Below are 16861 nucleotides of genomic sequence, written 5' to 3'. Positions count from 1 at the left end.
TTCTGCCCTTCTACCTTCTAGAAGCTAATCACTAGATGGCAACAGGACTTCACTTTTAAGTCTAGTACCATCAAACAGCACAGAGAGGCCTCCACAAACACCTGTACTAGTCAATACTTCAATGCCATTTTACCAACATTGTTTACGTTTAGACAAATCTTGGCAGAGTATTTAGGAAGCTGCCAGAAGAAAACATATATAGGTAGAGAATCATTACCTGACTAATAGTAATTCATTAAGCTTCACATAATCTAGAGTCAGAGTGAGAATTCAATGCTGAATTTCCCCAAAGCCTCTGCATTCCCCTCTCAAAACCATGAAAAGGATCAACTGTTTGAGATTCCCAGTTGCTGGTGCTCAAGGGTCACACTGACAAATTGAATGCTAGGTTTTAGCCAACAAGGAATAACTCAAGTCTCAACACCTTAATTCTAGCTCTGGTGAAAGTATCTGACATTGCATGATGCACACTCCCCTCCCACCACACAATCAGGAATGAAAATTCTTCCTAAAATGGCATAAGGCTAAGCCTAACAATTCTTGACAAAGAAAGTATATAATTAAGATACAAAAGTCAAATGTTATCAACATCTAAATACCTCATGCTTTTGAAAGCAACAGTTAGAGAAACACAGAAATATTTAATCTGAACGTGTTTTTACCAAACAGAACACCAGAGTTAAGGGGCTGAATACAATAAATTGAGAAGGTTGGCATTTGTTACAGACAGGAACAATTGATGGCTGAATAAAGATTCCCATTAAATTTGAGTTGTGAAAACAAAGCAAATGTTACTAAGCTGCAATAACTTCAGAAGCTGGTTTTACAAGCTATAATTAATTAATTATTGTTACAATTATTACAAGTTATAATTAATTCCCAAAGAAATCCCAGAGAATATTAAAGATTTTGCTTAAGATTTTACACTACCATTACATTAATATTTGCTGAAAAAGAAAGTCAAACATTAAAGAAAACAAGTGCTTTCTCGCACGTGGCAATTTGTTTATGCATGTCATCACAGCAGAGAGATACTTACCTCCACTTGCATATTCCATTATTAAATAGAGAGTTTTTTCAGTTTCAATGACTTCAAAGAGCTTCACTAAAAAAGAAAGCCATTCATTTATCAGTTAACTAGTTGCAGAAGTATTGTTAACCCCGCAGAGAATTAATTCTGCCACAGAAAAAAACCCCACTCTATTTGCTTGCTCCTTGACAATATCAGACTATTGCTCTGCAGAAACTTTTTCTGGCTAATGTTCCTAAACAGAAAATACTGTATCACATATGGTGATACACCACAAAGAACACTTTCTCAAGAAACAATACTTTGCTTCTGGTATATGGGAAAAGCAACTAAATAAGCAAAACTTCCACAGACTTGAGCATCAGCAACAGCCAACTTTATGCACTAAATTAGCATACGTGGTGACAAATGAGTTATCAGACAGTTTGCTGACAGTAATGCAAGAATACTACATCACTTAAATGTACAATCTTGAACAATTTCTTGACCACTTCTTGGGTTTGGTGTAATACACATTTTTAATGAGAGTTTAAATCCCATCAGAATCATTGTTATACTCAAAAGTAGCAAAATGCATACAATGGTTTTCTGCAGCAATCAAAACTTTTTTTTAAACACGCAGCTCTGAAAAAGTATTGATTACTTTGAGTTTACAATAAATTGACACCCTAGAGCAGAACCATTTTTTAAACTCATACTACAATAATTTTAACATTGAAAAAACTAATATTTCTCCAGAGTTAGAAATTAGCTGAAAGAAACAAGGTACCTATATTTGGATGATTTAAGATCTTCATTATTCGTACTTCTCTAAAGAGCTGAAATAAAAATAAAACATGAAACAAGTTAATGAAACAGGTAACATCCATTCCTCCCAAAGCCTGAGAATTTTTATATATATATTTAAGCACAAAGGGTAAACAGTATTAGCATTTCAATGAAGTTAATGAAATAAGCATTTGTTGGAGGGAAAAGCTAAGTGCCTGCTTCTTTTAACACCCCTCTCCAAACAAATTAGCTCTGTGGTTTGCAGACTTTTGGGGCCAGAAGACCGTTATGAACTCATGCAGCTTCTTGCTGGCCACATCTCACACTATCTTTCATCAGAAAACACTTTCCAAAGCTTCAGGAATCCCCACCAGAGCACCCGTTGAACACCACTGCACTATGTTACTGGTATGAACTCATCATTCTTCAGTACTTTGTTGAAGCCAGATAATTACTCTGCTACAACAGGAACTCACAGGTGAAAAAACAGCTACTTATATTGCACCAACAGTGTGTTATCCAACCACATCAGCGAGGAGCAAGTATTAAGGAGAGATGAGGAGGCAAGGCTCCCTCTTGGCCCTTCAGAAGTGTTCCTGCAAGGCGACTAACATGCAGTGGCAACTAGTCCTGAATTCGTCACCGCAGCTCCCACTCTTAACTGCCAGACATTCAGCCTCCAAACCTGCTTGGCTCACAACACGGTGAGCGTTCTTGTCAAAATTAATAGAGTAGAAGACAAATGGTGTTTTCCTGACCAAGCAATCCTCAGCAGACAGAAGGAACACCATTACTTAAGGAGTACAGTCTCAAAGGGACCAGCCCGCTCCCACCCTCTTTACCAACCACCTTCCTATGCAGCAGGATTGCACCGCTTGCCCTTTTGCAAGCACTGGTGTTAACCCAGACTGATGCACAAGGTCCAGGAATGAATTTAACAAAAAGACCTCACGAAACACATAACTCCTCCAAATAAAAATATTCCATGTCTAAGGTTTTGTGTTGTAGCTCCCTTGCCCATCCCAGCACATCTACTTTGTCAGGATGGGTGGTGAGGAATACAACTGCCCATTTCAAGCTGCAACATCACATTCGATACACAGCGCTGCACCCAGAGACCACCCACTGATTGTAAGGATCTTGTCTCCCCACCCCCCTCCCACCAATACTCATGTGAAGAGATCCTCACCTGACTAATTATTTCCAAAGACTTTAACTTTGCCTATCACAGAGCAAACTGTCCTCCTGCAACTCAATGATAATATGGGAAAAACAGTCTCTCACTGATCGGCTGTTAATCATTTCCACGACTGAAAACTCTCTTCTGCAAAAGACAATTATAAGACCCACATAAACCTATAAGTGTTAATACTAAAAATGCCACAGGTATTGTTACTGCACCATAAAATATTGCTTTTAATGAAGGTGGCTAATAGCAGAAGAATAAAAAGCAGTCCCACTTCTTCTCCCAGAAAAGACCCAAGATTAAAAAAAAGATTGAAAAAATATATCTTGAAGTACAAATACTATTGTATATGGAAAACCCAAAGAATTACGGTTTTAGGCAGTATGCTATACAGCAGTCCAGTGCCTAGTTGTTCTCCCTTGGCAGGTTCCCCCATGCTAGCCCAAGACTCCAGAGGGCTGATGTTCTTAAGCCTCAATTATTTTCTAACAGCACACTTCAAAAAGCGGAATTAATGAAGTGGCTTTATTCTAAACCTAACACCAACTTCTACAGGAATACCAGTAACATAACAGATCACACTGAACTTAATGTAAAGAGAACAGAAGTCCACAGCTGCACAGGAATGCAGACATGGGAGAAAAGAAAGAGTTCTTAATATAAGAGATAACAGTATTGTTATTAACAGCAAGGAAGCAAAGACTGCTGCTGCAAGATTCGCCTCAGGTCAGATTGCATATAAAGTAAAGATATTAAATATGTCTACACGTCTTACTAACAACCCAGAAATCTAGATGTACTTAATAAAAGCAAAAAAAAAAAAAAAAAAGGTGAAACATGGGAAACAACCAAAGAGTCAAACCCCAAAATCCTTGTGTCCTTGTGTCTTTTAGCAAAAGACAATGGTGAACGGGAGGATTTAAATAAATAACTAAAAAAAAAAAAAAAAATCACAATTTGGAGACTAGTGGTTCTAACCATTCTCTGCTTTCTGATGTTTCTAAAGGCTAGGATTTAGAGGGCAATCCTCACTGCACCACCTAAAAGACCTTTTACCCCTGCTACAGCCACTGCTGTGAATTGGAAACTACCTGAATATAGAGTAAAACCAGTCTTCCAAATCTTTTTAATAATCTTGTTATCATTATCCAGGTCCACGCCTCACACTGCACTAGATGACAAGTTGCTTAAATGCAATCAGGATTGATTGATCAAGTAAATTTTTGGCCATGCAAAATGGTTTCAAAAACTCTGCAAGCGTATTTTCTTTTCCCCCCAGAGAGGTGAGAAAATTGCCTTTTTTTGAACTATACATTAAAAGCTCCAGAAATGGCATAATTAGACAAGGTAGGCTACTTCACCACCTCTCTCTGATCAGAAATTTAAAGGCAGTTGAATCTATGGCTTTTCTTATTTTTCATTCAGTTCAGCTGAACTGGTACATAATATATTCTGAATATTCCATTAACACTTTTAATCACAGCTTATATAACTGAAAGCCTCATGTCAGCTTTTGGAGTTTTGAAGAGTTTGCTTAATTCAATCTCAACTGATTGTGGGCATTTTCCACCCCGACACTCAGATAAAGCCCACTGGGTCAGACTCTCACCACAGGCAACACCACTGCTGCACAGATGAGCTTGGCTGTTATGAAGCCATTAGCCTACTAAACCACTAAACAAGAACAGCCAACAAAGGGCAATACAGAACAAAGCAGTAAAAATGAGGCTAGAATTCACAATATCATGTAAACGAATATATGCAGTACCCTAATATTTATTTTCTTTTATAAAGTGTGCCGGCTTGGCTGGAACCAGTTACTTCCTCCATTGTACCCTGCACACTTTGATGGTCTAATGTGACAAAGTCAGGCCCACACCACATTTTGGGCTGCTCTACATATAACACTGGTCCACAAGATGACTACTCGGCATTACTAACTCGAATGAAGCACGTAAAAAAGTAGGTTCTACATATGAGCCATTTGCTGAAGTGGGTAACTAGAAACAAGCTTTTTAAAAAAAGACTATTTTTTAATCAGAAGAAATTAAAAATAAAAATACTTGAGAATAGGATACAATAATCACCAAATTCTTTATTATAATTTCAATTAGATAAAAGCACTTCAAACTGTGGTCCCCTAGTCATTTTAAATGTCCTGTGTGGCATTTTGACACAGACAGCAACTTCCACAGGGATATCTACAAGTGCTTGATGTTCTATCATGTATAATTGTATCCCTCTATCAGAAATAGACTATGTAAAATATTGTACAACTTTCACACAGTATGCTGAAAAAGGGTTTCCCATATTTCATTCCCCCCAAATATTATGTGCATCAATTTCTAGCAAATGAGGTAGTAATTATCATCACACAGTAAGACAAACATCCTTAGTCTGCTAAACAAATGGCTTTCAGCTTTGTTGTGGTCTGATCCTTTGACTGTAAGCCATGTCAGAAACGAGGAAAGATTTACATTTAATTAATGCTGCTAGCCAACAAACAGTCAAAGAACCTCAACAAACCAGCAATGGAAGCACAGACACATACTGAATAATAAACCTGAATCAATTTTACTTGAACTTTATTATGCCGACACATACTAAACAATACAGGAGTGAGTGGGGCAAAAGAAGGACCCATCTTCTAAGCCAACACCGCAAGACAGATTAGGAGGGTTCCTGCATTAGCTACTGTGAGAGTTATTTGAAAAACACTGAAAAAAAGTTTGCTAAAAAGCAGGTCAGATGCAGAGTCCCAACATAACCTTGGCCTCCATCCTCATGAAGGAGGGCTTTTCCAAGCTAGCTTACGCTTCACCTGTTTATCAGGCTTCTTGTGGTCACTGCTCACTGAAATATGCCCTATATATTACTAGGAGCCTCAAGCAGGAAGACTTTACACAACATAAGTTTGCCTCAAACAAATCACAACTGAAAACCAGAAAAAGTATTTGTTACAAACAGAAAAGCCTGGCATCTTAAATCATCATCCTTTTCTTTCAGTCCTTAAGAGTACTCATGGTTAGAAAGGACAAGGTCCACATGACAGCTGATGTTTAAGAACTCAAAATCTTTAACAAAAGAATGGCCCAAGCTAGTGGCAAAACATCGGCACAGAAGGCACAAAAATATTTGGCTGAGGAGCAAAGTTCTAAAAAAGTAAAATGAGAACTGATTTAGTGCTATTATATGGGCTTGATAAAAAAAAACCTTGCATATAATGGCATTGCTAATGAAAAAAAAAACACACAAAAAACCCAAACAAAACCAAAACAACAATCGAACAATTTTTTAAGGATCTAGGAGGAAGTCCACTACTGTACCATCAGCACTTTTTCCCAGCAAGACCAGCATTCACTGGGACTGGGTACATAAGCACATTTGTGGAGAACAGTGATTATGACTAACACCATCAGAACGGGAAAAAAGCTCTAAGAATTCCCTTTTCTTTCAAAACCGGGATCTACCGGTTACAGTTTCCTCTTCACTAAGCAAGAGCAGCAGAGGAGTGATTAGGTACTAAAATAACAGTTAAGAGTAGCTGCATGTGGCTACCACAGCCTTTCCCAGCAGCAGACGAAATCTGACTCTTCTGAAGAGCTGCACTGCTGAACACTGAGCTGCCAGGGCTGCAGCCACCCGGAGCTCAGTGTGCAGGCATACCGGGAATTACTGCTCCAGAACGCAAACTAAGTCCTTAACAAGGTTAACTTCTTTCTGGCAGCTGCATGGAAGATGTAATACAAAGAAATCAGAACTGGCAGCCTTAATCACCATTTGTTTCCCCACCTCAGGATGGCTGGGGTATGCAGCTACACCGCAGCTGAGACGCTGCACACCACACCCTCTTCTCGACTCTGCCCTTCCCTCTCCACCATACCTCAAATATTTTATCGCTCTCTCTAGAAGTGCAAGATCAGAAGCACTTCCATCTCAGCTCCCCCTGCATCTAGAGGTTGTGTGTGCAGTTGGCTTCAAATGCACCGAGGCTACGGCACTGCTGACAGCACTGGAGGGAAAAGGGCAAGGGCTTGCAAAAAATGCCTCGATCAAAAAAACCTGATAAGTAATGTGCTGTGCGTTCACTCTGCTTACTATGACAAGCATTTAATTTTATGACAGTTACTTGCATTTTTTCAGTTGAAAACACTGACATACCTTGCTATGTTTTTTCTGTGCTCATGTAACAAACGTGCTTAGAGAGAGAGTATGTTAGCAATCAAAGCCCCCCAAATTTCAGCCAATTCCCACCTGCTATTTTGCACTATTTTTCCAGACTCCCATTTCAGAAACTCAATGGCAGACAAGACCAATTTACAAATCACACATTATAATCTAATTTTATAAATTGTAAATAAAAATAAAAACACAAGGGAGACAGGGACACAAGGGAGACAGAGACACAAGTGGGCACTGAGCAGGCTGAAAGCCAGAAATCAAAGGGCCAGCAAGCACACTTCCAGCTTGTAGCCCTGCCAACTCAACACCTGCGACTTGAAAAAGGTTTGCTTTGTACTTTGATTTGAGCTCAAGCTAGCATTACAGCCCAATCTCAAGATAACAACACTGGCAGGATTAAGATTTTACATTTTTGTCTGATAACACAGCCTCTCCAATTTTCCTGACTGTTTTTCCCATGTCCTGACCACTCCCCTTGCATTACACATCTTCTGTTTCTCTTCCAAGTGCTTCAAGCATTTAACAGTTTTTTCAGGTATTCAAAGTTGAACGGATCTGCCACACAAACCAACTTTACCTAATCCATCATATTACCTAATTTGCATTTAATTTCCTTCCTGCTTACCCAAAAATTACCAGCAACCTCAAGGAAAAAAATTCTGAGAGAGTTGGAACAATGCAATCTACTTTTATTCAGTTTATGGAGTCATCAGGAAGCTGCTACCTGCTCAGAGGTATAGGTTATTCTTTGTCTCTCAACTGAACTGTACAATGTAAGAACTTGTGTGTTTTTCCAATTTACTTTTGCACCATTACTTTTGATAAAAAACATCTAGCTACTCAATCTTTCTAGTATTTGTGTAAAATCCAAATATTCTCCAGTTTACTTTGGTTACGCTATTCCATTTTGTTTGCAGGTAAGTTGCAGGTATTCTCTCGTTCAAACAGAAATATTGCAAGGAGCTTTTTTATCAAAGTACTCAAAAGCAAATAAAAAGCCTTTGACTGCAGCACTTAAAAGGACAGAGTTAGAAAAGTCCTAGGTAAAAGTGACATTTAAATGTACTTCCTTGCAGGCACTCCAAAGTAGACTGGTTTGCTTGAATAAAGAGTGGGATTTACCACTACCTACTAAGACAGATAAGGTGAAACAACTCTAACAGCACATTAAACACTGGAGGCTAGAGAGAAGAAACCTGAATAGCCACGCTCCAATTTGTTCCGCAAAACTGCAGCACTTTTTCTGCTGCAAATTATGTGAAAGGCACAGATACTGCTTGGCCTTCAGTCCAGAAGCAGTATGTTCAAGTTAAACAGGACAGAACACAGACTTTGTTTTGGTAAGTTTAACAAAGTGACCAGCATGAAAGAAACATAGGGACATGACAACAAACCACAAATGTCCTCTCTACAGAGTTCGCTATGCTTGGGAGACAAAGTGGCTAACACCGTTTTCTCAGTTTACAGCTCTGTACAAGTTCATCAAGAACAACTGCAGAGCTGTCACAAACATCTGATACAAAACTAGTTATCAAATCCAATAGTCAGATGTGTGCAAGGTATGCAATGCTTCAGATTCTCCAGCACAGGCATTCAGGGTTAAGGGAAGGAGGCGGTGAAACGAAACAAGCTGCGATACAGTTGAAAGATTAAATGTAAAAACCTACCTTTTGTAGACTAGTTGGGTTCAGCTGTGTTTTGTCAATTATTTTTATGGCAACCTAAAGGAAGAGTTCATAATCAGTACTTTCCAAATGAGCAATGCAGTGTTATTACAACATGATCAAATTCAGTAACAGAAATGGAAAATATGAAAATTACACAAAACCCACTCAGGTTTCTTCAGGTAATTATGTACTTGTAATTACACTAAAAATGTTTGGAACTAATGGCTGAAGTATAATTTACTTATACTGCAACAATTGAAACAGGAGATTGGAAAAAAAAATTAGTATTTTAAGCATATTAAGACAAGAAACTCACTTAAGTCTTTTGCTTGACATTAAGACCATGATACTTACTACAATGGAAGCTCCAACATCAGACAGTGCCCTGACAGAGAGCAGTGTGTCTACAGATAATACTGACACAGTCTAATTACACAATAGACTAGACAGTACTGACTGGGCATTGGCAGCTTGTGAAGATGCTTTTAAAAGCAGAGATTTCAGAGTGAAATGAAAGTAATTCCACACAGATTTTGCAAGAACTAAGTTCACCTTTACAAATTCTCTCAATATTTTTATCCATTCCATCCCTGATGGATATGAGAAGAAGTATAATTTGTGGATCAACAAAAACCCACTGGCTGTAGTAGTAAAACAACTATTTGGGCAAGTTCATTCCTTTACCGGTTCTCACCTTTTCAGTAAATACTACACAGGAATATGAAAGAACAGAATAAAAATTTCACAAAATAACCAAAAGAGAAATTTGGTACCATGGTAACCAGTCAGAACCCGAAGATTTGAGGCAATGAATAGGCAAGAGAGACGAGCCTCGGTGCAATGCAATTTGGATACAGGATGAGTTAGTACAGAAAATGGGAATCTTTATAGAATTACATGCCAATTGGTATTTTTCCTTTCTAAATTAGAGAGCAAATATACCTGAAGAAACTTCATAGAAGCCAAGGGGCTGGTGCTTCTCAAAGAGGCAAGATGCTTCAACTCAGCTGATTCTAATACCTCACTGGTACAAAGCAAAGTACAATTCCCCTTGAATTTTTGGCTCAAACAGCAGATGCTGCTCCTTCCCATGCCACAGCTCCCATTTCCCTGCATTGCTGTGTGCTATATTTGTCATCTCCATTAACTTGTGGCTGGCAACATATGGAATAAAGAATATCTTACATCAAAGCGAATTTATATCCCTACATTCAAGTGCAGAAACAAATGGTTGGATCATCACAATGGAGAAGCTGAGAGGAGAACACAGTATTTAACACTTGGGTGCATAACAGTATTATATGATGGATATGGTGTTTTCCGAAACTGAGATTCAATATTTATTTTAAGCCCTTCAAGAAGCAAGATACAATGAGATGTTACCAAGAAGCCAACTAAGAATATTTCTGCTTTGGGGAGTATTTTCTTCTAAAGTGTGCTGCTGAAATTAAAGATCTCTATTTCCTGAGGCAAAATTCCATTACAAAATCTTGAGAAATCACTTAAAAAATACAAACAAGAGATAAAGACATTAAGCAACAGGTATTTTTATATTAGCAGCTGTGTATGAAACCCAAGAAAGATTTTTATCTCTACCTTTACTCCTACTGAACTATTGTCACAAAGGTAACAAAGTTATTCACTTCTCGCAGTCCCTTATAACCCTATGCTGGATGTGGAGTGACCATTTTTTGTCAATGGCAGATGACGTTATGTGATAGTCACCTGGTGTCCCAAGACCAGCCACGCCACAGAAGATGGCTGTTTGTTCGATAAGCGTCTTCCACTCAGAAGAAGTTGCATTTGTGTTCTGAGCTGTACTGTTTTGGTCAATCTTTGAAAGACTTAAACTTGCTTCAACCCATGAAGTCTTAAGGTATTTGGTTTCTGCAATGCTGTTCACCTCCCACACTAAGCACTGGTACTGGATGATCAGAGAGGTCTCTGACATTGGTAAACAATTTCAGCCCTGGAGATATAGGGAAGGTACACACCTCAATTTTCTGAAAGGCAGACTCAAAGGCCTGTTCAGCGTACTAATTATAGCCTTAAAAGCAGGATGTATTTAGAGAATTCCTATCCACATGAATACTGAGTACATATTAACACTGACTTTGAGAGCTTGAAACCATCATCTGTACAGGGAGCAATTTCAGGTGCCTTGATAAGGTCTCCAAATCACAGGCAAAGGCAGCCCTGCCCTCTGGAATAATTCCGACAAGCACGAGAAAGAAAATCCTCCATTTTACTAAGCACAGCTAATAAAACATCAAATTTCCTTCCAAAGCAGAAACTTTGCTCTCTTTACACAACGTGAATCTGGAACTGTTTCAAGCATTGTGTGCTATGGCCAATGTTGGAAGAATACAAGTCCATCTGCACTGTCACCACTGCATCAGCCATGATATTCTGTGCGAGACTGTTAGCAGAATTAAAATTAACTTTGCTTTCACCATCTACAATAAAATGACTTAAAAAATTCCTCCTACGTGACTTGAATGAGGGAGTTAAAGCAATCAGAAGTTGAGACACAGAGCAAATTGGCCAAACTGTTACCATTCAGAATGTTTTCTTCCTCTTAAATTTCACTTTTTCCAAGGGAAGAACAGACAAATAGATGATGACAATAGATTCCTTGGAGTCAGACTTGGATCCCAAAAGAATCCTGTCTCACTAGGAAACTGCAACTTCCTGGCTACTAACTGAACACATGCTGTCAATGAACAGAAGGATCTGTATATTTTTGGCTGTGATTCCAACCACCTCGGTAACAGCAAAAGGTAGTTTTATCTTTGAGCTTAAGTTTGGCAAGTATGGAAAAATTTATAAGATGAAATAACCTTTCATAAATTACAACAGAAAAATCATGGCTTACAGTCAAAGAATTAACAAAAGCAGAATTACAATAAAGATTCTTGGTTCTGAAAAGGCAGATAGACTACAAATAATACTCTGCTGTACAGAGGATCTCAAAGGAGTGTGTTTCCAAACACCAGCTCTAGCGGACTGAAGCTAACTCTCCCTCCACACCTCTACAGTGAGCAAAATGCCATGCAGCCTTTGGCAGGACAATCCATACCCGTCAAGTTAGGCTGATGGTCTGATTCCCCCCTCAAAGGGATGAACATTTCTCCTCCTCTGCAATTTGAGGCTGGGCGCTCATACATCCTGCAGACGCACAGAAGATGGAAACAAAGGAGTCCTGGAACTTACTCCAGTTGGAAATACGAAAGCTGTATCTCAAGCAACAAGAAAATTCACAGGGAAGGACTCCAGATGCAAGCAGATGGGCAACTACGCAAGAAGAATGCTTGAACAAACATCCTCTCCTCCCACAAAGTGACAAAAAAGTGCTGATCTGCTGCATGATTGAGAATTTAATCAGTGCAGGGATATAAACAAGGAATTGCCATAAAGTGAAACTGAACTGGACACTTAAAAGGACATTAAGAATAGCCACATGGATAATAAGAAGATAAGTAGGATTCAAATACAATAAGGATACACTAAGAAAAACAGAAAAAAAAAAAAATCATTCTTGTAGCAGAGATTCCTAACATCTATCGAGAACCAAATAGCAACACAGGTTTAAAAATCACTAGATTTAATTTTTTTTTTTTCTAGTAGAGCCATTTACAACAAAATTCTTGAGCTTGAAACTTGCAGGGAAAAAATAGGGAAATGGACAGCAGGGTTAAATGTAACATATTTTCCTACAGATAATTGTGCCCAATGGAAACACATGAGATATGACTATCTGGACTATTGTAAAACCTCATCTAGAAGGATGCATGGAAATTATTGAACTAGATAAGATGAAACGTGCACAGAGCTTATTTAATTTTAAAAAAATGGCTACAGAGATAGCAAGTTGGAAATAAATGAGTAAGTTTTTCAAGGACAAGACTCAGGACCAATTCTGTTTAATATGTGTATCAGTGGCCTTGGCACAGGAAGTCAAACTGTAATGATTAAGCCTGTTGAAGGAGTTAAGAGACACCATCAAATATAATAGAAAACTGATATAAACAACCTTAGAGAAGAATTAGCAAAGAAAGATAGATTCAAAGTACAAAGCACTGTTGTTGATCACAACCAAAACACATCAAGGTGGCAGTCATGAAAAAGGTTAGCACAATCTAAAGATTGATCAGATAAATATTTCTGTAAAAGCAAAGGTAAATTAATGACACTGGGGAAATCATTATCCAGAATATTGTGAACAATTCTGGTGACACACGTCTAAAATATGTAATTTTTATCAATGCTGTACAGTTCACCTATCAAGAAGAGAAACTTTTACTCATCTCTCTTAGAGAGAAAAAGTTTAAAATACCTTCAATATGTTCCTATAAAATTAGCTTAATTGTTCACTTCAAGGAATGCCATTCACTTTGGGTAACCAGGACCAATGGCCACATCCTGAAAAGTATTTATGCTCCAAATTGACTGAATGACATCTATTCCATGAGAGTTAAAGAAACTCTGTACTTGGATCTTTCTGAATTTGGCCAAAGATTTTACACTGTCACTTTATTTGCTGAAATTTTGAAGAAAAATAGTGAACCAGAGGTCAACGCACAGTTATGTCCAAGTAAAAGAAAACGTACTTCAACTTTTGCAAAAGCAGTGTGTGACACACAATACCTATTTCCAACTCCTGCACCTATAATAATAGCAAAGAAACGCTACTCACATACTTGCATTTCCTGTGTTCAGTATCAGTAAAAAGAGGAGGGAACTTAAGTGGAAAGCAATTACCCAAAAACTTTGCCTACAAAGAAGTAACAGCTTTAACCCCAGAAGACAACTGCTGACTGCTGAAACGGTCAGCTTAAAAAAAAAAACAAGAATTCCTCCCATCAACTCTTGTAAAATGATGTGCTCTCTGTCTCTCCTAGGGCTACTGAACTCCAGATTAGCTTAGAAAAAAAGAAATTCTCTTAAAGCACTGCATTCAGCCACACAGCTTTCTGTAGAGTCCTCACCAGTATTCAGCAGATATTTACTTCATTAGACAGGTTTGGCAAGAAAAGGTCAACAAGGTTTTTCTCCCCCTTTCAGTTTGTAGAGCTGCTATTAATAACACCAAGAAACACCTTGTAACAAGCAAACGTACTACAGCTCACCAAATCAAAACCACGATTAAGTGCAAGTTACTAATTACATTGCAATGGCATGCCGAAATCAGTTACGGAGCTGAGTTAGACACTATGAAGAGATACCAACAGAAAGTTTGGTCAGACAACACTGAGCAACAGACACACAAACCGGCTCCGAAAAGAATGGCATGTCTTCCCAAGGCTGCCCAGCACTGCAGACACTAGCAGAACTCCTGGGAGATATAGTGCTTTGGCAAGAAAATACTGTGTATGGGCTACTCAGACCAGAATCAAGAAGATATATTAGTTCTCATTCCCGATGTCTCCTTCTAGTACAGCCCTGCACTGTGCTCAAGAGGCAGCCTTTCCAGTAAGTTTATTTAATTGCTGTACATTGAGCCTGGTCTGGGGAATGGAGGATTCAGCAGAGAATTCTAGGTGCAAACTCGAGCACAATTCAGCTGGACAGGGACTTGTCAAGAAAAGAAATTTAAGAGATCATTTTCAAGAGGACCTGTTTTGTAATCATTACAAAAAAAATACAGTTTCCCATTTCTTTTTCTTTCCTACATCAGCTGCAATAGCTCTAGTAAAACGTGCTAAATGTTCACAGACTTAGATGATGCTATTCTAAGACAGCCTTCACACTTACTGCAATTCACAACTGTTTACACCCATACCACTTTACCTCTCTGCCGGTTAGGATGTGCCTTGCCAGTTTTACTTTTGCAAAATTCCCCTTTCCAATCGTTTTAAGGAGTCTGTAATTTCCAATATGCGGCTGCTCATCTGCGCAGGAAGCTATAGAGTTCCTGCAGCGAGCTCCAGAGCGCCCAGTTCGAGAGGAAACTTCCTGCCGTCCGTCTCCATGGGACGTGTGCTGCAATAAAAACATACACAGATAAGGCTGAGAAATAAAGACAACAGATCAGTGATGAGAGGCATGCAACATTCAGAAACATTAGCAACTGCTTGAAGAAACCTTCAAAGTATCCAACTCGAACTTCAGATTCATATTGAACTTTGCTTTGATGGGGACAATAAACAATTTCCCAGTTCATAACACAACACTCATTTCATTCACCTGGTAAAGACCAAGCAGAACATCACCTGAATAGCAGCAACCATTGAGCATTTTTAAGAAACTTAAGTGGGCTGCCAAATCAGTTATGGAACACAGAGGTGTTTTATATTGGTTCCCATTTGCATTACTGTGCCTAATTAGAGCAGGAAAGCCTTGAGAAAGGAGACATGAACAAAGCTTTTCCAAAAGCACACAGTAAAATGTTCACCCTTATTGGAGAGTTTAATACTAATGATAAAATAAGGGGTTTTTTTTCGCAGGACTGGATTCCTGTTTGTACAAAACCTTATGACTGAAAATACCCAGGACGGCCTAGAGAACAAGGGAAGAAATCTTGCTTAACGTATAAAAAACTTGAATATTAATAGGCTGAGCACTAGTTAAAGAGATCTGAAATACTGTCCGCAGCTTGTTGAGTTCCTTCCACTTAGTCTCTCTGAACAGCTATTACTTGTAAAAATGAATTAGTATGTCTCATACCTATAATAGACCTTATTCATTAGATCATAAGGTTAAGCTAACACTATTTTTTCATTTCCTGATAGAGAGCCTGCTTATGAAAGAGCAGGTCCCCTCGCGTCTCTTCGTTCTCAAGTCCTGGTTGAGGTCTATACACCAACTCCAGAAATACAAGTATTAGTTAGAAATGCTCAGTAGTCTACAAACGTGGAACAGATGTTCAGCTACAGAGAAGGTGACAGGCTACATTTACAGCCATCCCAGAAATCCTACATGTAGCATAAAGATGCAAGACCATAACTCAAGAGCAAACAACCAGGATACAAGCACAAATGAACAAATCCATGCTTGCTCGACACTTGGAAAGTTTCACGCTCTGTTTAATAACCTGATATAACCTCGTGACCACATACACTGGCATCTTAAGTTTCTTGGTTTGTTGAGTACAACAGCTGTGATCAAATTATTTTTAAGAAGACATTAATTTCATTTAAGAAATACTACTGAGAGAAGTCTACCTTAAGTCTTGGAAAATTTTTTCAATAGCTACTATTTAAACACCACACCCCCCTTACTGTGGTGCATATGTTTCAATATGGACCTGGCTTTGACTTCTTCTTACTGCTTGGCTTCTGCATTGTTACCAGATCTGTACTTCCCACATAGGTTCCTAATCACTATGATCACTTCACCCCTTCACTTTAATAAGTCATATACATATCAAGCTCCCTAAATAGGTTGCTGTAAGAATAATTAAAGACAAGAAAACATTTCTTCTAGGTCTTTTCAGAACCCTCTCCTGTTTTTCAAATATCATCTTCTGGGACTCATGCTAGAACTGGACATGCCACACCACCAGCAAGTGCAGTAAAACTAAACAGAGAGATTGCATCTTCTGTTCAACACTGTACTGATTTTACATGGACAGAACTAGCCCTTCTTGGCAGATGGTCTTCTCTACCTAACCACCCTACACTGACCTCAGCTCTTTTTAAAAATTACTATATATGACATGTAATGACTTTCATTCCTGGTTCCTGACATGCATGATCTTACATTTAGCTGGAGTGAAATGCAGGATTTCCTTACATGCAGGTGATTACATGTTCCCAATGACTGGACCGTCCTGCTCTATTTAATATTCTAGCAATCTTTATCCTTGTTTCAGAAGTGGTAGTATACATTTCTTCTAAAGCACTAATAAATGGCACAGGAACAAGCAGCACGTCTATAAGATCCAGTAAAAATTCAATGCTTGATAACAATTCATTGTTCTCAATAATATCCTGACACTTACAAATGGGTAAGTGTTTATCAACCAGTAATTCTCCAGGAGAGGAAGGACACCACCAGTCACCCAGCTGAAGGAACCACTATAGTCCA

General features: G+C 38.6%; 1 protein-coding gene across 12 annotated transcripts in view; it reads right to left on the bottom strand.

The window, feature by feature from the left end:
- Nucleotides 1-16861, bottom strand: part of MARK3 (microtubule affinity regulating kinase 3) — a 65344-nt gene that overhangs the window by 37108 nt on the left and 11375 nt on the right. For all 12 annotated transcript variants that reach the window (XM_054067890.1, XM_054067891.1, XM_054067897.1 and 9 more), the window contains 4 exons: nt 14624-14815; nt 8834-8887; nt 1800-1848; nt 1040-1105 (listed from right to left, as the gene is read on the bottom strand). In XM_054067890.1, coding sequence (XP_053923865.1) covers nt 1040-1105; nt 1800-1848; nt 8834-8887; nt 14624-14815 — 361 coding nt within the window. The remainder of the gene's footprint in view (nt 1-1039; nt 1106-1799; nt 1849-8833; nt 8888-14623; nt 14816-16861) is intronic.

This window comes from Cuculus canorus, chromosome 5, assembly GCF_017976375.1.
Source record: "Cuculus canorus isolate bCucCan1 chromosome 5, bCucCan1.pri, whole genome shotgun sequence".
Lineage (NCBI taxonomy): Eukaryota > Metazoa > Chordata > Aves > Cuculiformes > Cuculidae > Cuculus > Cuculus canorus.
Note: the sequence above shows the minus strand (reverse complement) of the source record. Positions and strands in the feature narration are given on the sequence as shown.